The following is a 23,319-nucleotide window of genomic DNA, read 5'->3' as shown; positions in this document are numbered from 1 at the left end:
CACACGTTACTAACTCCTTCCAGTTCATAGAAACAATAAAGAAACAATACCTACATCCCGATGACCTACTTGTGAGCTTCGATGTTGTATCTCTCTTCACCCAAGTGCCCATTAATGAAGCCTTGACAGCCATTCAAAACAAATACAACCCCCCCAAATACATCCTGGACCTGACCAACCACTGCCTAACCAACACGTACTTCATCCACAATGGACAAAGATACAAACAGATAGAAGGAGCACCTATGGGATCACCCCTCTCACCGGTCATCGCAAATTTGTACATGGAACACTTTGAAACCAATGCTTTAGACAAGTCAGAACACAAACCCAAACTTTGGCTCAGATATGTTGACGACACCTTTGTAATTTGGCCACACGGGAAAGAAAAACTAGATAGCTTCCTCACACATCTCAACAGCCTACACCCCAAAATACAATTCACTATGGAAATAGAAGACAACAACCAACTCCCCTTTCTTGACGTCCTAATCTACAAAAAACCTGATGGCTCCCTAGGACACACTATCTACCGGAAAAAAAACACACACCAACCGCTACTTACATGCACAATCACACCACCACCCTGCACAAATAAACTCCGTAGCCAAGACTCTCATCTCCAGAACCAAACGCCTGGCTGACAAAGACCACTTGACAACTGAGTTACAGAATCTCTCAAATGTGTTAATCGCCAATGGATACCAGAAAAACAAGGTTACGAAGCTAATCCAAAAAGAAACACCCCCCAAAAACCAAGACACAGAAGAAAACAATGGCATGGCCCTCCTTCCTTATATCAAGGGCACTACAGACAAAATCAGCAAAATCCTCCATAAACACAATATCAAAACAGCCTTCTGCACCAACCAAAAAATAGCCAATATCCTCAGAAACCCAAAAGACAAAATCCAGCTGGAAAACCAAGGGGTCTATGAAATACCCTGCAAAGTCTGCCCAGCCACGTACATTGGACAAACAAACAGACGAATAAATGCACGTATCGCAGAACACAAGAATGCCGTCAAAAAAGAAGAAAAAACTTCCTCTCTTTTCCAACACATGAAAGAAACAGGACACGAAATTAATTTTGCAGATTCCAAATTGCTCTTTAACATGGAACATCACCACAAGAGAATAATCATGGAAGCCATCGAGATAGAGAAACACCCTCACAACATGAACAAGCGTGACGACACGTCCCGCCTGCCAGACATCTGGAAATTAGCCCTCCCCACAAAAACCGACACCAGAACCAGAGGCACACAGAACGCCGTCACCAATCAACCACACCAGACCCAAACCCAGACCCTCTCCACAGACATATTACAGACTCCATCCAGTAGCCAAACTATAGTGGCACCTCCGGATGCTGCACCCCCCTGCAATCCCTACACAGATCTGGCTGGCACAAGGCACAAAACCACAGCTCGCCCCTATACACGAAGCCAAGCCAGAGCACAACTAAATGCAGCACAGCCATCTTCTCAGAAAAACTCTTCACAAGCTCAAGAGGTCAAGACACAAAAGCTTTAGCAACTAATCTACACTTAATGACCCACCCAGTGGTATTCAGAATATCACTCATGAAATCACTCAAGATATCCCTCAAGTAATTAAGGAACAAAAGAAGAAGAGGCACACTAATCTAGGAACTTCCTCTCTGCCCAGAACGTTGGAGGCTATACACCACACCCCTCAACAGTATTTATAGGAACTCAAACACCAGATTCTGCTCTGTTCCAGTAACAAGAAGCCGAAAGCACCAGCCTGAAGATGACGAGTGAGACCTCGTCGAAACGTCGCACAGACACCCCGACTCTTACACGGGAAGACACCCGAAGACACCAAAACCTGCATTCCTGTACCCGTGAAAATCTACGAAAGCATATATATATATATATATATATATATATATATATATGGTTAGATAGATAGATAGATAGATAGATATAGATAGGTAGGTAGCCGTGTTGGTCTGCCATAGTCAAAATAAAAAAATTCCTTCCAGTAGCACCTTAAAGACCAACTAAGTTAGTTCTTGGTATGAGCTTTCGTGTATCTGAAGAAGTGTTCATGCACACGAAAGCTCATACCAAGAACTAACTTAGTTGGTCTTTAAGGTGCTACTGGAAGGAATTTTTTTTATTTTGACATACAAATATGTAAAACACATGTCCGAAACCCACAGAAAAGTCCTGAAACCATTTTCTCTCTCCCAAAATGACCTCAAATATTTCTCTGCAAGGTCAAAGGAAATGGGAAATCTCCCCACTGTCTCTTTCACAAGTCCTGTCTTAAGGGCACATTAAAGATATGAATAGGGTGTGAGCCTGTGACCTGGATTCAGGCATGGAGTAACCAAAGAGTGGCCAGGATGCCCAGGGAATCCAGTCAAGCAACCTAGCAGACAGGGGGGGGGGGACACAACGCGCTCAGATTTCTGTTGTAGTCCGCCCTTCCTGTGATGTATGTATGATGGCGGCTGGTCTTGAACTGGAGGGTGGGAATTTCAAAAGTCTATATAGGAGTTTGCACACCACTGTTCTCGGTTCCTCTCCTTCCTCCTGCGTGTGGGGGGAGCCCCCCCCCGTTGCAACAGCTTTAATAAAGATCAGGCTTACTAGCTGCTTTGCTTCTCAATATTCTCTGGTTGGCCTCTGTTATTTTCTCCTACCAATAGAGAACCGACATAAGGACTCTATATGGGTTCTTGGGTACCCCATAAGGGAAAAGGAGCAGTTTTTTTCTCATAACTTTGTGTTTATGGGATGTTTCCACAAAACGGCAGCAGTCCTTGCAATACTTTTTAAAAAATATATATATGCACAAGTTGTTGTTGTTGTTGTTGTTGTTGTTGTTGTTTTAGAGCTAAGGATTGTGAATTGTGAGGTCAGAAGGCCATGAGACAAAGATATGGGCGGAGGTTATAATTGCACAATTAACCATGGCCAGAGAGGCAGAGAGAGTTGCCAATAACACAAATATCCTGGCATCGGTACACCAATGAGCACATGCAGAGCTATTTACACTGTGCAAACCAAAGCTTGGTTCAGATTCAGAATTGAGCTTGAACTGTAACTCTGCCATTTCCCACCGAAACCTTTGTTCCACCCTGGTCATATTAAAATCAATTGTAACAGGGGAAAAGAAGTAAATCCGTTATCCCTCTTGCAACAAGGAAGGAAATCGCCAGGGAAAGAAATAGTATGCTCCACGGAGCCTCCATTTCCAAAGGTACTTTACCCGTGGAGAGCGACTATTTCCCCCAAGGCGGCAACACCTGTCCAGCTGTGTCCACTGTGTGAAAAGGAATGGGGAGTTAGATGTAGCCTTATCTCAGTAGCCCTGAAACGGAGGCATAAAACTGGGGAGGGCTGTTGCCATCTTGCCTTGTGCGCAGCCTTCCTATTGGGGTAACCTTGGCTAAGCTGGTGGCCTCCAGATGTGCTGCTGAGGGAATGACAGGAGCTGTGGTCCAAAACAACTGGATACCCCCCCCCAGTTGGCCAAGGCTGCATTTGGCCACCTGACACACCACTGTGGGAAACTAAGATGTTGGTCTGATGGCTGCAGGACTCCTTCCTTACGAAAGCAGGCACATCACAGCACAACACCTAGGCTAATTGATGGAACTCACTGCCACAAGATAAGGTAGTGGTCATTTTGTCAAGGGGAGGGGAGATTAGGCAAATTTCATGGAGGAAAGGCAGCCTTGATGGTAACTGATCGAAGGCAATATGGAACCTCCAGGTTTGTAGAGAACCAGAGCTCTTGCCATGAAGATCCTGGGATGGGAGGTGGGGTGGACAATCTATGCAGACCACTTGTATTTTTATTTAAAGCAGAATAAGACAGATGTACGCACCTCTGCTCCACTCCCCTTTTCATGGTGGCGCCAGGGAAGTCTCTGCCGTCTGCTGACAGGCATCGATTTCACAAGCTAGTGAGACTTTGCTCCCTTTGGGTCAGCCCTGGCTTCGGACTTCCAGGAAGATTCATAGGGCTGGTTAATGACCGACCAGCTCTCGCCCCCTCCTCTCCTGCCCCACAAGCTCTTCGCAGTCCAGCCATGGGTCCCACCTCGTTCCCTTTCGTCCTCTTGCTCCCCCTGCTCCTTGCTGCACCTGGCGCTGCCCGGCGTCCCCCAAAACGCCCAGCCCCGGAGAATCCCATCGACAAGATTGACGTCCAGGCCAACTTCGATCTTGGCCAGGTGAGCAGATAGATTTGGAAAGGGAAACACAATTTCTTGTGGGGTTGGAGTGGGGCAAGATAGAAGAAGAAGAAGAAGAGTTTGGATTTGATATCCCGCCTTTCACTCCCTTTAAGGAGTCTCAAAGCGGCTCACAATCTCCTTTCCCTTCCTCCCCCACAACAAACACTCTGTGAGGTGAGTGGGGCTGAGAGACTTCACAGAAGTGTGACTGGCCCAAGGTCACCCAGCAGCTGCAGGTGGAGGAGCGGAGACGCGAACCCGGTCCCCCAGATTGCGAGACTACCGCTCTTAACCACTACACCACACTGGCTCTCCGAGCTAGAGCTGTCCAAAACTGCCTCTCAATCATTGGCTGAGATGCTGTGATGTCATGGAATGCCCTGCTTCTTTACCCTCCGGGATGTTTCTAAAGGTGGCTGCAAGATATTAATCGGAGTGTTTTCCTCCCCTGTCGCACCAGCCGGTGCTCCTGGATCTCACCGGAAGGGTTTTCGTTCATCCCCTGTTGACAGCAAATCCTCTTTAATATCTGCGTCAGAAGAAAGGTTCCAGAAAGAGCTCTGTCCAAATGCCCCGGAGCAATCTGGACCCTGTCCCTGCCCTCTCGCATGATGGCGTTTCTTACAGCGTTGTGCTTTACCTTTCTGTCTCTGTTTTGCACACCTGGCAGGTGTCAAGCCAGTCACAAAGGCGTCCTCAGTCCTGGGTCCACAGGTGAAGGGGAAGCCAGGTGGGAACTTCCCTCCCAACAACCCCCACCTCTTGAAAAAACACCCCTGAGCTTGTGTGCGTTGTCAAGAACCTCGCTCCGTAATGTGATATTTACACACTGGCGGGATATGGCACACCTTGGTTCTCAAATTCTAAATTTGATCCATGCCAAGTAATCCCATTTAGCTTAGATAATTTAAATCCACCTGTCACACCCCATGACAAAGTTTAAAATGCAAGGGACCGAAAATCTGTTGGTTGTTAAGGTGCTACAAGACTCAATGCTTTTGCAGGCTGTCTATGCTTTCCAGTGTGATTTGGGGCAGAAAAGGCTAACGGGGTGACCTGCAGGTGGTGATGGACAGCTCCCATCATCCCTGACCTTTGCTGGGGTTTATGGAAGTTGTGGTCCAAAAGAGATGGAGGACATCAGGTTGGATATCCTTGGTTTGGAGGAACGAACAAACGAACTCCCCCATCCACACAAATCTTATTTTTTAAAATCGCTCAACAATATTGTTAGTGTTATTTACCCTCTCACATTCAGTGGGCTGTATCTAACCAAGTTCTACTCAAGAGGATACACACTGAAATTAATGAACTGAAGTCAGACTCATATCCATCCATTTCAGAGGACCTACGCTGATGTACGCCCCCTCAACATTCTCCGATGGAAATTTTTTGTTGTTGTTTAGTCATTTAGTCATGTCCTCCTCTTCGTGACCCCCTGGACCAGAGCATGCCAGGCACTCCTGTCTTCCACTGCCTCCCGCAGTTTCGTCAAACTCATGCTGGTAGCTTCAAGAACACTGTCCAACCATCTCGTCCTCTGTCATCCCCTTCTCCTTGTGCCCTCCATCTTTCCCAACATCAGGGTCTTTTCCAGGGAGTCTTCTCTTCTCAGGAGGAGGCCAAAGTCTTGGAGCCTCAGCTTCATAATCTGTCCTTCCAGTGAACACTCAGGGCTGATTTCCTTAAGAATGGAGAGGTTTGATCTTCTTGCAGCCCATGGGACTCTCAAGAGTCTCCTCCAGCACCAGAATTCAAAAGCATCCATTCTTCGGCGATCAGCCTTCTTTATGGTCCAGTTCTCACTTCCATACATCACTACTGGGAAAACCATAGCTTTGACTATACGGACCTTTGTTGGCAAGGTGATGTCTCTGCTTTTTAAGATGCTGTCTAGGTTTGTCATTGCTTTTCCCCCTCCAAGATTTCTCCGATGAAAAGAGAGATGTCCTAGGTTGTCCCAAGTTGACTCTCTCTCTCTCCCCTCTTCCAGTTTGCTGGGAAATGGTTCCTGGTCGGGGTGGCCTCGCAATGCAGCTACTTGAGTGAGAACAGCCACCGGCTTGAAGCAACCAACCTGGTGGTCTCTGTGGGTGGTGCAAGCGCTCAGGGATCCTTGTTGGTGAGCACCTTCCGCCCGCTGTGAGTATCCGAGGAAGCCGGCGGGATCCGCTGGGCCCAGATGAATGGGGTGTGGAGGAAAGGTCATCATCTTTGTTGGTCCCCAAGAATCATTGAATGGTAGAGTTGGAAGGGACCCCAAGGTTCCTCTACTCCAACCACCTGCATTAGAGGAATCTCAGCTACTGTTGGGATTTTTCTACTACATGCCATTCTGTGCAGCTTCACACAAAGCAATTAGAAGGTGGCCAAAAGCCAAGGATGACTGAGCAGAGGAGTTATTCTGCCTAGAGATATGGGATCTTGGATACAGCTCTACCATTGGTTGATGTTTCACACAGGCATGATGACTTATGACCTTACTGACTGGATAGTCAAAATAAAAAAATTCCTTCCAGTAGCACCTTAAAGACCAACTAAGTTAGTTCTTGGTATGAGCTTTCGTGTGCATGCACACGAAAGCTCATACCAAGAACTAACTTAGTTGGTCTTTAAGGTGCTACTGGAAGAATTTTTTTTAATTTTGACTATGGCAGACCAACACGGCTACCTATCTGTGACTGGATAGTGTTGTTGGTCAGTATGGTGTTTTGAGAGTCGTTTGGAGTTTGTTAAGAGAGAGCTAGTTAAGATCCGCTTCTGTTCTTGTACATAGTAACTTGTAGAGTCTGCTGTTTTTAATAATCACCTCTAAGTAACCAAGTTACTGGTAGCAGCGTCTTGTTCCTGCTTCGTCCATCTTCCCTGCAACTGATTGATTTCTGGAACTCTGCGTATGCTCTGCTAAGGTCTGGCTAAGGTCCTGCAACAGGTCAAAGTTGCAAAACACCAATAGCTACAGCATCCCTGGCAGGTGGCCATCCAACCTCTGCTTAAAAACCTCCAAGGAAGGAGAGTCCACCACCTCCCGAGGGAGACCGTTCTACAGTCGAATATCTCTTACTGTCAGAAAGTTTTCCCCTGGAGGACTCTGTCTGCCACCTTTGGAGAAAATCTAGTGAGGTATAAATGTGGTAACCCAAAGGAATGCTCTTTCAAGCAACTATTGCATGCACACATAGAGCCAATGCCTTTGTTTTTTTCTGGGGAAGGAGGGATGTGTTTTTCTGGTGCTGGCTGTTCCTAGGCAAACAGCCTATGGAACAGGATCCGGCCTGATGTGGAGCGGCCGCTGGAATACTGCCCTGAATGCTTGGTCTTCTCCTCCATCTCTGCAGGGACGGCGTCTGTTGGAACATCCAGCAAACCTACTTCCCCACCAAGATTCCTGGCAGGTTCCTCTTGAAAGGTGGGCGAGGATTGGGGTGGTTTTGCCCATGGGGACCTCCCTCACATTTCTCCCAGTTCCCCCTTCCCCTGAGCAATAATCCTCAGCTTTTCTACTACTGCACGTGTTTCAAGCACTCCCAGTTGATATCTCTACAACCCCTACAACTCTACAACAGCATGGGTAGGCAACCTAAGGCCCGGGGGCCGGATCCGGCCCAATCACCTTCTCAATCTGGCCTGCAGACGGTCCGGGAATCAGCGTGTTTTTACATGAGTAGAATGTGTGCTTTTATTTAAAATGCATCTCTGGGTTATTTGTGGGGCATAGGAATTCGTTCATGTATTTTTTAAAAAATAAAGTCCGGCCCCCCACAAGGTCTGAGGGACAGTGGACCGGCCCCCTGCTGAAAAAGTTTGCTGACTCCTGCACAGCAACCCTGGGCACAACCATCATTCCCACGTCGCCAGGCGCATTTATAGAATAAAGTAGAGCTGGCCAAGGGAGTTTTGGGTGGAGCTGAAGGTCTATGTCTTGATGCTTCTGCTGCCATGTTGTTGCAGGGCAAATCTGCTGTCTCACTAGTGCCATTCACTCCTCCTGAGTTGGGCTGTAGAAAGAGTCCAACAGTTTATTTACTGCAGTAAATAGGTTCAGCACAGTCTCTTCCACAAAGGCTGGATGGGTGTGTGTGTGTGTTACCCCCCTGGAACTTTTATAGGGTTTACGGACAAAGAATCCATATAAAGTCCAGTCAAAACGCTGCAAACATCACAGAGGGTAGCTGGCAAAACACACATTGGATGCAACTGTCTGGATGTCCAGCCTGCAACTTGACGTGTGTCCAGCCCTTCTAGGGCCCCCCCCTCGCTTCTAAAGTTTTGAAGCCCACATAGATACAACCTACATACTTAAAAGAAAGGGAGAATTGTAGTCTGAGGTTTATGTTTACATAGATAACAAGTCCCTGCCCTGTTCAGGGAAGTTTTTAATGTGTGACATCTTAGTGAATTTTTGGTCTTCGTTGGAAGCCGCCCAGAGTGGCTGGGGAAACCTAGCCAGATGGGCGGGGTACAAATAAATTATTATTATTATTATTATTATTATTATTATTATTATTATGCATAAGGGAGTCATCCTTGGTAAGCTGCCACGGCCAGACTTCCATAAATCTTCTACTTCAAAATGCCATTCTTATCTGGTGTCTTCAGCAGCCAAGCAGCAACTGGGCTATGTGTCTTTTATGAACAAAAGGGAACTGCTATGTGCCAAGGAAGCCAAAGGTTTTTAACTGAACCCCAATGTCTCATTCATTTGGGGCCTTTTATAGGACCCCACGCTGTCGCTGCCCAGGCAGGAGTGCAACCCGTTTCGTTTTACGACAAATATTCCGCAAAGCAAGCCAAACTCTGCTCCACCAGGTCTCTATACTGGGGGAACGTCACCTGTTGGATTTCTGCCTGCTGTGCTGCTCTTTAAAGGCACAGGGGCAAAAGCACCTCAGAAGCACCTTTGCTTGCAGGGGAGCAGGCAAAGCGCCATTTCTCCATGCGCTGACCTAGGGCGCTCTGTGTCTTCCCCACCACAGGCCGTGGCAGCCCTGTGGACGTGGTGGTGGGGGAAACGGATTATAGCAGCTATGCCATCGTGTATTACCAGAAAGCCCGGAAGATCTCAGCGAAGCTTTATGGTGAGGACTCCTTGGAATCGCCGTGCACGTTTCTGGTGGGCTGCAAACATTCCTGAAGGAGGGAGGGGAGCTCTGTCTAAGCTCAGCCTTGAGAGCTAAAGAGAACCTACAGAGCCAGTGCACCTCCAAGTATCGGTGGTGGGGCAAAAATGAGGAAAGGTCTTCAAGCCCCTCTTGCGAGACCCCTGGAAGCAGTGGCAAGTGGTCTCAGTCAGTATTACTCTGCTTATGCCCTTGTTAGCCAGGACAGGAATGGAGCCCCCAGGCTCAGGGGTAAAGGTAAAGGGAACCCTGACCATTAGGTCCAGTCGTGGCCAAATCTGGGGCTGCGGCACTCATCTCGCTTTATTGGCCGAGGGAGCCGGCATACAGCTTCCAGGTCATGTGGCCAGCAGGACTAAGCCGCTTCTGGCAAACCAGAGCAGCGCATGGAAACGCTGTTTACCTTCCCGCTGGAGCGGTACCTATTTATCTACTTGCACTTTGAGGTGCTTTTGAACTGCTAGGTTGGCAGGAGCAGGGACCGAGCAACAGGAGCTCACCCCGTCACGGGGATTTGAACCGCCGACCTTCTGATCGGCAAGTCCTAGGCTCTGTGGTTTGACCCACAGCGCTACCTGTGTCCCTCGGCTCAGGGGTAGTCTACTTCAAAAGTGCTAAATGCTAGGGGTAGACTTTTGCTTCTCCTTCCATAGAAACAGGACTCTGTTTTCACACTTTCAATTGTTCTCCAAGATGTGGAGGAAAAGGGGCGAGCAGGACAGTGGGATCAAATCAGAAACCGGGACGGCTTCTGTACTTCCAGGACTGTCCCTAGGAAATTGGGACACTTGGGGGGCCTGCATTCAGCTGCTCACCCCGCAGAGATGCAGGCAAATTGCCCCAAGGTTTCCCGTTGCTTCTCTGTATGAATCACTGCCCTAGGCTACTCTCCATCCACGCCAGAGGCATTCCAGGAGCAGAGACTTGTTGACAGAGCAGTGCATACTCACCTCAGACATTGCAGAACTGGACCTTTCCATGGGAGGGGGGAATTGTGATTGCCTGTCGGCTGCTTAGGGAACAAATACAGCAGTAACGTTTCACTTAAATTTATGAAAGGACGAGCCATCCGGGTGAACGACGCCGTCACGGCTAAATTTGAGCAGCGTGTGGCTGGCATAGGCCTGAACGAGGACACGACCTACTACTTCCCTGTCTATGGTGAGTAGAGGATGGGGCTATAATTTCAGGGGTCCGGCTGGGATAGTGAGGAGTAGGTAGGTTCCCACGAGGCAAGGCATAGTGATAACAGCAAGAACCTTTCTTGAACTACATAACTGGAAAACAGGGGCAAAGCAACTGCTTATATACATTCCTGAAGATCTGGGCCACTCCCACTCCCAACGTGATTGGCTGTCTAAACTTCCAAGCTGCAAATCACGACTCAGAGTTCAAGGGCCAATGGCAGAGGCCCAAATCCTGAAGTGTTCTGTGATTGGACACCATGTATCAAATCAGAACACAGGAGCTCAGAATCCTTAGTCCAGACTCAAGCTCAGGCAAACACAGACCCCTGAATACATAATACTGAACATGCAGAAATCCCCTGGCCCTCCACAAGTGATGGGGAAAGACCCCCCTCTGTCAGAGAGGCCCATCCCGTTGGTGCCATTATTCTTGAGTGACATAGTGGACTTGACAGGTCTCTGGATTTGGGGTCCCTGCGGATCCTGACACCATTGGATGCCTCAATGAATGCGTTATGGGGTGAGGCTGCAGTCAAGGGCTCACGTTCTGCCCTTAGAAAGTCCCCGGCTGCTAGCACTTTCAACGTAAAAGAGGTGAGTGATTGACTATGAGGTCATTTCACACCCACGAAAGGCTATGGGCCCATTCGGGGTTTTAAATGCCATGAGGTTACCGCCCCCCCCCCGAATAATTAACCACGAAAGCCAAAATTTGGCATGCCCCCCTGTGTGCCAAAGTTTTGCTGCTGCTATTCAGCGAAAACCCCACATTTTGCAGCACCCCAAATCTGAGTAATCCATATCTCAAATACGAGGCTGACACTCAAAAATCCGACAGTGTCCAAATCACTCTAAACTGGTGCCAGGTTTTGGCAACAGTTTTGCAGTGAAAACCCCATGTTTTGCAGATCCCCGCAAGCTGAGTCCCCTGGACTTGTGCAGAGTGTTTTCCCCTTATCATCATAAAGTTGTGATGCTGCAAAAGATTCCAGGCTGTGGATTTTGCACCCCCCCTTTAATTTCAATATATAAAGAAATTCATGCATCATGGTATGCCATGTTGCTGTCATTGATTAAATCTTATGTTTGGGTGCAGTTAGAGTTCCCCAGCAGGTTTTCTTTACTCTCCACAACTGAGATAATTGCTCATTTTTCTTCCTTTGGTCCTTTCCCTCAGGGTTTTGTGACTCGGCTGACCAGTTCCACATCCTCAATGGTGAGTTGCAAATTCAACTGCGTCTTCCCTGCTAAATAAATAAATAAATAAATAAATAAATAAATGAAAGTAAATCAGAACCAGAAAAGCTACAGGACTTTCTGTGGCAACTCAAGAATCACGGTAAAACAGTTGCTGATTCAAATAGGCCAAGTGTAAAATAGCCTGTTCACACAAAGAACGTGGTATGTTTGAGTTTATTCACCTTGCTGAAGAACGTAGAAATATCAAAGATCCCTTTCGACTTCAAGGAAGTAATGTGAAGATGGACTCTGCTGTTGCGCAGACTTTCTAGCCAAATAATCAGGGATGTAAACTGAATTTATTTCAGACTTTTATTAGGGATAACTGCATTTTCAGCTTCAAACTCTGTTTGACAACAAACAAACTTATTAAAATTGACTTCATTTATGAAGCTGTAAACTGGAGAAAATAAAAACTGCAACATAAGAAACAGTAAATATTAGCAATATAATACGTTTATATGAATAGTGACCATTTTAATTATCAACCATGACTTAAAGACCAGAAACAAACGTCCTTATTAAGTGAAAAAACCACACAAAATTTGGGGTGGGTGGGAACCAACTGAAAACGGAATTCTGCAATGGGTTGGGAACATGAGCCAGGAGGACCTGGTACTCCCTCAGGTTCGCAGCTGAAACTTCACGTCCAGGTGAGCTTGCCTTGCCAAGGTCATGATTTCCGACAGCTTCACGGCCATCTCAGCAGCTTTGTCCAAGTCGTCGCAGGCTAAGATCTTCAAGTCGCTCTCTGCTATCAAGGCCTTGGCTGCCTCCACCTGCGTCCCTTGAAGCCTCACGACGATCGGGATGCTCAGCTCCAGCTCAGTGGCTGCCATCATGATCCCTTCCGCGATGATATCGCAGCGCATGATGCCGCCGAAAATGTTCACCAGGATGGACTGGACCCTGTCGTCTGAAGTGATGAGCTTGAAGGCCTCTTTGACCTGCTCAGCTGTGGCTCCACCTCCGACGTCCAGGAAGTTGGCCGGTGTCCCTCCGTGGAGCTTGATGATGTCCATGGTCGCCATTGCCAAGCCGGCACCGTTCACCAAGCACCCGATGTTTCCATCTAACCCCACGTAGTTCAGGTCCACGCTGGCCGCTTCTCGGTCCCTCGTGTCTTCTTGGCTCCAGTCCTGCAGTGCGAAGATCTTCTTCTGGCGGAACGCCGAGTTGCTGTCGAAATTTATCTTGGCATCCATGCACATCACTTTCCCCGTCGAGTCCTCCACCATGGGGTTGATCTCCACCATGAGGGCGTCGTACTTAATGAAGATGTTGTAGAGCTTCATCATATTGTCCGCAGCCTCATCCGCCACCTTGGCGGGGAAACCCATCTTCTGGGCGAGCTTCAGGGCCTGGTCCTTCTGGATGCCTTCCACGATGTCAACGGGCTCCTTGACGATGGCTTCAGGGTCCTCGGCGGCCACGTCTTCAATGTTGACACCCCCCTGAGAGCTGCCGATGAGCACGGGGCCCTGGAAGGACCTCTCCATCGTGATGGCAAAGTAGTACTCCTTCCTCGGGTAGCGGCGCTCGCAGACGAGGACTTGGTTGCAGATCCGGCCCTGCTGTCCCGTCTGCTTGGTGAAGAGCTTCTTGCCGATCATCCTGGAGGCGATCTCCCGGGCTTCTTCCGGAGAGGAGACAATCTTCACCCCTCCTTTCAGGCCTCCTTCGAACGTCCCTTTGCCCCGGCCGCCTGCCAAAACCTGCGCCTTCACCACTATGTCTTCCGTCCCAATCTCTTTCGCTGCCTTATAAGCTTCTTCCGGCGTCTTGGCCACCAGGCCGTTAGGGACGGAAACGCCGGCTTCTTTCAGCAGCCCCATGCTCAGGTACTCATGCAGAGACAAGCGCCTCCGCTGCTGTGTTTGCAGCCCAAGGCTTTTAAACCATCCTGGGCTCCCACCAAACACCAGGCAACCTTCTCTGGCCATCAGGCCAGCGACTCGCAAGGTCCACCGGCAGATCATGAGGGGCGATTCCCGTTCCCTTCTTTGGAGATTTCTCTTGCTCCTGCTCAGATCTCCTCCAACAGACCTTCCAACTGTCCTTTTAAGGTGCAGGGCATTTCCCAAGATTCCTTCTTTAACGGTCCTCAACCTGCCTTCCCATTGGCTAGGGCCAAGATTCCATGATGACATCACCACCCTGACCGGACACGCCTCTTTGGTGTCTAAATGATGTTATTGCAGTGGGACACCCTTTAGATTTGTGGGTGGGTAGGAGCGGATGTGATGTTTGTTTGCAATATTTACTTTCCACACCCTGAAGAAGTGCAGAGTTTATGGTTCTACCAAGGAATGTACATATGGCAATCGGGCATGTCGTTTTAGGGGGTGAAACTTAATTATTTAAAATTTATTCAGTGAGAATTTCTAAAAATATGTTTTTGGGTGTGAGGAATTAAAGCTTGCTATTATTTTAGCAACTGGACCCACATTTAGCTTGGTAAATCTACGTTTGGTTAAAAATCACATAAACTTCCCTTGGAAAACCAAAGAATTTTAATTTGACCTTCTGAAAATGTCAGGTAATGCTAAATAAATAATAATCAATATAAAATAAAACTGCAAGTACTTGGCAGTTATTTCTATGCAGTTCTACATATATTTCGCTTACTAATTATATTAATTTAACAAAAATAGCTTTTGAATTCCCAAGTTGTGTTGCAACTTGTTAGCACCCCTCAGTTTTGGAATGTGAAAGTTGGGAAATTCAGCATGCCCTAATAAAGTTAACTTGGCCCGGCGGCAAATGGGCAACAAGGGCAGATCTCTCAGCACAGGTGTGGTACGCTGGCAAGGCCACCTTCCCATCAGCAATTGTGCTGCAGCATTCTGCAGTCACTGGTGTTATATAAAAAAACCCTGCTTCTTTTCCCTTATGGGGTATTCCAGAGCCTGTAAAGAATCCTTACGCGGGTTCCCTATTGGTTGGAGAAAATAACAGAGGCCAAGCAGAGAATATTGAGAAGCAAAGCAGCTAGTAAGCCTCATCTTTATCAACTGTTGCAACAGGGTCTCCCGCTCACCCCACACAGGAGGGCGGAGGAACCCAGAACAATGGTGCGCAAGCCCTTATATAAACTTTGGAAATTGCCCACCCTGTAGCTCTAGACCACCCCAAAAAACATCATGCATACATCACAGAAGGGGGCGGCCTACAGCAGAAATCCGGTTTGCCAGGATACCTGATAATGGTCACTGATTGCTTTACCTGGGCAGCCTGGCTGTTCTTTTGTGATGGTAAATGCATCAATTCCCGAATCCAGGCCACAGGCTCACCCTATTCATACACAAGTTACAGGATCTGTAAGCAAAAAGACAAAAGGATGGCCTTCTTCCTTGCAGAGAAATATTTGAAGTCAATTTGGGAGTCAAAATGGTTTGCGAGAGCCAAAATGGCTTCAGGGCTGCTCTCCTGTACTATTTCAGGCACGTGGTTTATGTACTTATGTATGTGTTTGCCTTGTACATTTATGAGCGTTTATTTTATATTTGAAATAAAAAATTCCTTCCAGTAGCACCTTAAAGACCAACTAAGTTAGTTCTTGGTATGAGCTTTCGTGTGCATGCACACTTCTTCAGATACACAGATATACACAGATACTTCAGATATTTTATATTTGGGCGTAGCTCATAGCTTCTCTGAGTTATTCAAGCCCCTTTGCCACGGCAAGGCAGTGATCCATGAAGGGGATTCGGGACCTTAGAATTCTTATGACACTGGGTTGTGATTCCCGCATTGCAGGGGGCTGGACTGGATGACCCTCAGGGTCCCTTCCACCTCTACAGTTCTATGATTCTATGATGTCACTGAGAACTCTTTGCCCTGGCCAATGAGAAGGTCAGGGAGGTGGACTGTTGGAAAAGGAACTTTGGGAAGTCTCTCTCCAGGGGCCAGTTGGCAAGTCTGGGAAGGAGAAGAAGTTGGGGAAAGTGGGTGAAAGCTACCTCCATGATCTGCAGGCAGGCAGTGAGCATGGTGAAGCTGCTGGGGAGGACCACCATGGCCAGGGTGCTGGGTGGGAACCCAGGATTTAATAGCCACGGGCTGCCCATGCAGCAACAAAGGAGCTTGTCTCTGCACGAGTACCTGTGCATGAAGCTCTTGAAAGACGCCGGCGTTTCCGTTCCCTACGGACTGGTTGCGAGGACACCGGAAGAAGCCTACCAGGTGGCAAGAGACATGGGCACCACGGACCTGGTGGTTAAGGCGCAGGTTTTGACAGGAGGGCGGGAGAAGGGGACCTTTGAGGGCGGCCTGAAAGGAGGAGTGAGGATTGTCTATTCTCCGGAAGAAGCCCAGGAGATCGCCTCCCTTATGATTGGCAAAAAACTCTTCACCAAGCAGACGGGAGAAGAGGGCCGGATCTGCAACCAAGTCCTCATCTGCGAGCGCAGGTACCTCCGGAGGGAACACTACTTTGCGATCATGATGGAGAGGGCCTTCCAAGGCCCCGTGATCATCGCCAGCTCCCAGGGGGGCGTTGCCATCGAAGACGTCGCAGCAGGAAAACCTGAGGCCATCATCAAGGAGCCCGTCGACATTGTCGAAGGCCTTCGGAACGACCAGGCCCTGAAGCTCGCCCAGAAGATGGGCTTCCCTTCTAACCTGACGTACGACGCTGCGGACAATATGATGAAGCTCTACGACTTCTTCATTCAGCACGACGCCCTCATGGTGGAGATCAACCCCATGGTGGAGGACTCTACGGGGAAAGTGATGTGCATGGATGCCAAGATCATTTTCGACAGCAACTCGGCGTTTCGGCAGAAGAAGATATTTGACCTGCAGGACTGGAGTCAGGTGACGGAGGAAGACAGAGATGCCGCCCACGCAGAGCTCAACTACATCGGCTTAGACGGGAACATCGGGTGCCTGGTGAACGGCGCCGGCTTGGCAATGGCGACCATGGACATCATCAAGCTCAACGGAGGGACACCGGCCAACTACCTCAACGTCGGAGGCGGCGCCACCGTGGAGCAAGTGACGGAGGCCTTCAAGCTCATCACATCCAACGGAAACGTGCAGGCTATCCTGGTCAACATTTTTGGGGGGCTCATGAGGTGCGACGTCATCGCACACGGCATCATCATGTCGGTCAAAGACCTGGATCTCAAAGTACCGATCGTCATGCGGTTGCAAGGCACACGGGTCGAAGACGCGAAGGTTTTGATCGCCGAGAGCGGCCTGAGGATCTTGGCCTGCGACGATCTGGATAAGGCCGCCAAGATGGCCGTGAAGCTCTCGGCAATAATGAACCTGGCAAGGGAAGCGGAAGTGGATGTTATGTTCCAGTTGCCACCCTGACGGAGCAGATTTTTCTGGCTTATTTCTGCAAAAGACACATAAACCCCCTCGTGGTCTCAGTTTTCCACAATAATCTTCCCCAACCCTGTTTTGTGTGTATGTCTGAATTGTTTAATAAGCACATATGGATCGGATCTTTAACTTGCAGTTGCTAAAATAATAACTTTCATGTAAATTATTATATTGCCAAAGTTTATTCTTCATGGCAGGCTCCCCCACCGCCCAGTTTACAGTCGCAAAAATGATGTAATCCTCAACAAGCGTAAAAGAGCTTAAATCTGAAAATACGTTTCATCCAAATAAAAGTCTACAATCAATTGGATTTTGGGAATTGTCTCCCTGATTATTGGACATGTATGACAGCAATATCCGTACTTTCATATGTGAGCAACACTTTTTCTGCCCTGATGAAGAACGGATGAATCTGTCAAATGTGGTTTCTCGTTTTCCCTTTCTTTTCCAGTTCTCCACAGGTCTGCATCAGTTTGCAAAAAGTTTTCTTGAAAATTTAGCAGAATTTTAGTGCACACATATCTGATGTACTATTGCATAACGCACATACATTTGCAACCAACTTAAACTAATAGAATATGTTTTTGTAACGCGCTCCCCCCCCCCCCAAGGCACCAACTTGAATTAAAGATTGGGGGCCTCAGCTAAGCCCCGGCGCTGATCCGGTGCACCTTATCCCTCTAGTCTAGCTTGTCTGCCTACTCTTCCTTCCCTGTGGGCCCCATGTGGGGCACAGAGACATTCTGGGGGAAGGTCAAGGGGTCACGAGATGCCTGCACCCCACTTTCCAGTCACTTCATTATTACTTTTAAAGTATTTATTTTGTTTTTCAGATTAAGATTTTACAGCCACATATCCAACATACAACATAAAAACTAGACTCCCAGGAATCTCCCAGACTTCCCTCCCCCCCCCTTTGTGGGTCCCACTGTTAATCGTTTCTTCCTGCATCCTTTATGACAATCCAAATCTTTTACCTCTCCATTGTGTCCAAAATTCACCTTTAAACTACGAGTGATATTCCAATCCTACTAAGGATTTAAACTGTTTACAATGGTCTTTAAGATAAGTTATAAATGTTCCTCATTCCTTATTGAAATTTTGGTCTTCCTGATTTCTGATTCTTCCGGTGATTTTGGCCATTTTGGCATAATCCGTCAACTTGATCTGCCTGCCTTCTCTGGTCGGGACTTTATCTTCTTCCCATCTCTGAGCTAATAGCATCCGCACAGCTGTGGTCACATACATAAATATGACTTTATTTAGCCCCATCCTTGGTTAAAAAGGCAACCCATAAAAACAATCATTTAAAATGGGAGGAGGCAAGGGCCTGGGCAGGAGGCTACTGTAATAAACAAAAAACTGCCCTTATTCCCTTATGGGGGACACAAGAGCCCTTATAGAGTCCTTTGCAGTTTCTCTATCGGTAGCAGAAAATAACAGAGGTCAACCAGAGAATATTGAGAAGCAAAGCAGCCAGTAAGCCTGCTCTTTATTAACTGTTGCAACAGGGTGCCCCCTTCACACACAGGAAAAGAGGAGGACCCAGAACCAAGATGTGCCCGCCCATATATAGACATTTTAAATTGCCCGCCTTCGAGTCCAAGACCACCCCCAGAAACATCATACCTACATCACAGAAAGGGTGGTCTACAACAGAAATCTGAGTGTGTTGTTTATCTCCTGTCTGGCAGATTACCTGTTAATGCTCACTTGATTGGATACCCTGGGGAGCCTGGCCAGTCTTTTGTAATGATAAATACTTAGTTCCTGAGCCAGGTCACAGGCTCACCCTATTCATACACAGACATACCCTTAAGACAGGATTTGTGAACGAAAAGACAATGGGGAGGCTTTTCCATTTTCCTTCGACCTTGCAGAGAAATTATTTGGGGTCAATTTGGGAGGGACAAAATGGTTTCAGGACTTTTTCTGTGGGGTTTCAGACATGTGGTTTATATATGCAGTTATGAACATTTATCCTTCATTTTTTTATTTCCATGGTGCCGTGTTGGGGAGCCCAGGATTTAAGCTGACGAGTGGCCATTTTGGCTGGAATATTACGCCCCCCAAAGGTTGTTATCTGTGTCCCTAAAACACTTCTCTTGCATTCTCTTGCATTTGCAGTCAGAATGCAGAAGAACAATGGGAGAAATATGCATGTTTAGGAAGGCTGTTTGAAGCTGCATAATGCAGTCTGAAACTATGGATCAGGGCTTAGATTGAAACATTTTAAAAGCAGACCATGCTGGAAATAGTCATACCGGGCACTGAGCAAATGCCCATATTCCAGGAGGCTGCAGAGCAGAAAGAGGGGGAAAGGAAGCCAGGTGTTTCTATCACGGCTGCTCAGAGCTGCCTTGGGCTCTTCCGCAACTGTCACCTCACAGCAGCCCTTCTACTAAGCTCCCTGCACTGTTTGCACCCCAACTGGTCATTATAACTTTAAGATCTAGTACCTGAGCTTATTCCTTTCCTCCCCCCTCCCCATTCCCCTTTCCTTTTATGCCATCTATTTTAGATTGTATTTCATTGATCTGGAAGCCTTTCTCTTTTTTTTTGGCTAAACACTTTATAAATAAATAAGTGAATGCACTGTGCATATCCCTAGTATATTCTTGCCACTGTTAGAAAAGCCACCAAAAAAGAAGATATTTTTAGAACTGTCACCAAGGGGGAGGTGAGACAAGGAGTAAGAGCAGGTACAAAAAAATGATGCAGAAAGAACAATGAGTCTAGCAATATTCTTACAGGGCAGCACTGGGGGAAATATCCACACCGGGTTCTTTTCAACTGACTTTACTCGGCGTAGACCTGCTGAAATTAGTGCTCACATGACTAAGGGCACTAGTTCAAAACCCGTCTCAGACATTAATTTCATCAGGGGAGACTACCTTAAGGCAGACAGTGGCAATCCTTAGGATATCTGATCAGAGAGGAGCTGCAATTCACTTTGACACAGATGAAGGAGCCTAAGAATTGGAAGGGACTCAGGAGATCATCCACACTGACCCCCCCAACCTATAAAAATACAGTTCAGACTGGAATTTTATATATAGTAACAGGAAATTGAAACGGGACCTATCCAGCATTGCATCGTAAGGGGATGTTACAACGTGGAAAGAGATGGGGAAAGAGGGGTGTTCCTTTTTAAAAAAGCAACAAACTTGAACCCAGGTGTGCTGAGCCACCAAGACGGCAGAAAGAGAGATGGAAGGTGTTAAGATGTGTCGCCTTCTCTGTCGAATAACAGAATAAAGTAATATTCCTTTTGACGAGGAAACATTGCAAGGCGTTGTTTTGACCGAGTAAAAATACACAGCCGTTTCCCCGCCTGTGTTTGTTTACTACAGATATCAAGGTGGTGGCGTAACGGACTACGACCTGGGAGAGGCCTGGGTTCGAATCCCCACTCAGCCACGAAGCTCACCGGTCGCTGCCTCTCAGCCTAACCTACATCACAGGGTTGTTGTGATGATGAAATGTATACGGCCTCGAGACCCCTGGAAGATAAAGGTGATATATAAGTATGGTAAATAAATAAATACAGCAAAAAGGAAAAAGAGCCTATAAATCTTTTTTAAAAATTAAAGACGTTCTTTTTAAAAAATATACATTTTTATTGATTTTTTTTAACATATCAATTCCAACAATCATATAACATAACTTCTTATCTTATACAATATTTTAGACTTCCGTCAACACCTCTGATGATTTTTCGTTCTTTATCACTTATTCTGCATTTCTTAATTTCGCAATTACTCTTAATTATCATTAACTAATAACTCTCGCCGTAGTCTTTCTTGCAATATTTCAAATAGTCCTCCTTACAAAACTTCTTGCAGTCCTGCTAGCGTAATCTGTTCATTACAATTACTTTTCAAATAGTGCGTATATTTACTCTAGTCTTCTAAGAATCTCTGGTCCCGCAGGTTTTGAATCCTTGCTGTTAATTTATCTAATTCTGCATAGTCCATCAATTTCATCTGCCATTCTTTTGTCAGTAACGTTCTGAGGACCTAACTGCATTAAGGGTGTATAGTGCTGTCAGTGGTTGGTTGGTTTCCTAAAAGTTGATATGAGGAGGTGATTTCACAGCAGGACTGAAGTGTCTGGGGAAGAGAAGTGTCACATTTTGTTCCGCAGTCATGGAAGGACACAGAGAGCCCTGAGACAGGCAGCTTGGGAACACGAGGCAGCCCTTCCCAGACTGAGAAGGACCTTGGCCTTCTCCTGCCCTGCTGTGCCTGTGCTTGCAACTCTCTGAGTTCAGCAAAGCCAAACAGGACCTATTGTCTTGATACACCTGTACAGTGGTGCCTCGCAAGACGAAATTAATCTGTTCCGCGAGTCTCTTCGTCTTGTGGTTTTTTCGTCTTGCGAAGCACGGCTATTAGCGGCTTAGCGGCTATTAGCAGCTTAGCGGCTATTAACGGCTTAGCGGCTTAGCAGCTATTAACGGCTTAGCGGCTTTAAGAAAAAGGAAACAAACTCGCAAGAACTCACAAGACATTTCGTCTTGCGAAGCAAGCCCATAGGGAAATTCGTCTTGCGGAACGACTCAAAAAACGGAAAACTCTTTCGTCTTGCGCGTTTTTTGTCTTGCGAGGCATTCGTCTTGCGAGGTACCACTGTATCGGACATTTCACAGAAACCTTGATGTCCTGAAACAGTTGCATCAACCATGCACAATCCATGAGTGAAAATAACAAGGCATTGAGTTCTGCTTCACAGGAACTTAGGCTTACTGTTGTCTGCTTTTTGCACAGCCAGTCAAACAGACAGTGGTTGTACATGTAGCACACTCCAGAAGTGCCAGTACCATCCATGGTGTCACTTCCAAAACTAGCATCTGCAAAGATTTCAAGACCTCTAGTCTTCTGACCTGTGAACCTCAGTCTGTAGTGCAGTGCCGTGAGCCCTCGCCATGCATTCTCTCTAATCACGAGAAGCGGCACAGGCATATCATTGACATGCGCCAAGCTCAGCAACGGAGCTGCGATGGGTGGGAGACGGAAAGGAGCTGCCAAGTGCAAGGGGGCGTCGGGCGGCAGCTTGTGTTCCCGGTGCTAAAAAGTCCCAAAGGCTGCAACCGTTCTTCATAGGGGAGTTCCTCCACCCAGTGGCGTAGAGGCAGTTGTCAGCTGATGGAGTAGGGCTGCCATATTTCAAAAAGTTAAAATCTGGGAAAAGCTTTTCATTTCATTTCCTTTCCTTTTGGCCAAAACCCCCCAAAGAACAATAAGATTCAGAATGCAGCAGTCTGGTTGGTCCTAGAACAATAGGATTCAGAATTCAGCAGTCTGATTGGTTCACAGGAGCCACCCAATCCAGCTCCAGGTGGAAGTGAATCCGCAACCTGATTGGCCTACAGGCGAATCCCGGAATTAGCCAATCACGTGGGGCCCATTGTGTAAATAATGTATATAAAGCAGACATTCTGGGGGAACTTCCATTCCTCCTCACCACTATGAGCTGAATAAAGAGCATGAAATCCACTCTCGACTCCGAGTATATGTCACAGCACTAAAGTGGGAATGTTAGTCGAGGAATCTGCAGCGACTGTGTGCGGCAGAGAAAGACTGTGGATCAGGCAATGTACTTGCAACGACAAGTCCTTGCGAATAAATGTACGGAGTCCAGCATTTTGTGTGCAATAAAGGCACCAGAACCTTTCCCACCTATATGCATCAAACAGAAAAGCTCGTAAATCTGATTCTGCTCGTCAGGGAGAGGTGGGTTAAGCCTGGGCTTTGGGCTTTAAAGAATTTTGCTTTTTCATTTATATTTTGCGGTCTTATTTATTGTGCGCCGCTTTGGGCAATGCGTGTGGGTAAGCAGCATTCGCTTGGCTGTGGTTCCTGCATTGCGGGGGCTGGAAACGATGCCTTATGAGGAACGGCTAAGGGAGCTGGGCATGTTTAGCCTGGAGAAGAGGAGGTTAAGGGGTGATATGATAGCCATGTTCAAATATATAAAAGGATGTCACATAGAGGAGGGAGAAAGGTTGTTTTCTGCTGCTCCGGAGAAGCGGACACGGAGCAATGGATCCAAACTACAAGAAAGAAGATTCCACCTAAACATTAGGAAGAACTTCCTGACAGTAAGAGCTGTTCGACAGTGGAATTTGCTGCCAAGGAGTGTGGTGGAGTCTCCTCCTTTGGAGGTCTTTAAGCAGAGGCTTGACAACCATATGTCAGGAGTGCTCTGATGGGGTTTC

General features: G+C 47.3%; 1 protein-coding gene and 2 pseudogenes across 3 annotated transcripts; 2 read left to right on the top strand and 1 right to left on the bottom strand.

The window, feature by feature from the left end:
* The first annotated feature begins 3,986 nt into the window (after positions 1-3,986).
* Positions 3,987-20,662, top strand: C8G (complement C8 gamma chain). The gene is made up of 7 exons (XM_082192630.1): positions 3,987-4,216; positions 6,213-6,361; positions 7,558-7,628; positions 9,196-9,297; positions 10,399-10,500; positions 11,704-11,742; positions 20,453-20,662. The coding sequence occupies exons 1-7, from the start codon at positions 4,073-4,075 to the stop codon at positions 20,470-20,472; spliced, it is 627 nt and encodes a 208-aa protein (XP_082048756.1). The 5' UTR covers positions 3,987-4,072; the 3' UTR covers positions 20,473-20,662.
* Positions 11,922-13,940, bottom strand: LOC309514955 (succinate--CoA ligase [ADP-forming] subunit beta, mitochondrial pseudogene; annotated as a pseudogene). Its single transcript has one exon. The product of its transcript is annotated as a succinate--CoA ligase [ADP-forming] subunit beta, mitochondrial pseudogene (transcript).
* On the top strand, positions 15,506-17,409 carry LOC309514969 (succinate--CoA ligase [ADP-forming] subunit beta, mitochondrial pseudogene; annotated as a pseudogene). The gene has a single exon. The product of its transcript is annotated as a succinate--CoA ligase [ADP-forming] subunit beta, mitochondrial pseudogene (transcript).
* Positions 20,663-23,319: the final 2,657 nt, after the last annotated feature.

This window comes from Podarcis vaucheri, assembly GCF_965113315.1.
Source record: "Podarcis vaucheri genome assembly, chromosome: 12".
In the NCBI taxonomy this organism is placed as follows: Eukaryota; Metazoa; Chordata; class Lepidosauria; order Squamata; family Lacertidae; genus Podarcis; species Podarcis vaucheri.
This window is presented reverse-complemented; position numbering and strand designations above follow the sequence as displayed.

Excerpts from the sequence above, each read along its gene's own strand:
- C8G (XM_082192630.1), top strand. The coding sequence starts at position 4,073 with ATGGGTCCCACCTCGTTCCCTTTCGTCCTCTTGCTCCCCCTGCTCCTT. Across the intron at positions 4,217-6,212 it reads CCAACTTCGATCTTGGCCAG|TTTGCTGGGAAATGGTTCCT; the intron begins GTGAGCAGATAG and ends CCCCTCTTCCAG. Across the intron at positions 10,501-11,703 it reads CTACTACTTCCCTGTCTATG|GGTTTTGTGACTCGGCTGAC; the intron begins GTGAGTAGAGGA and ends CCTTTCCCTCAG.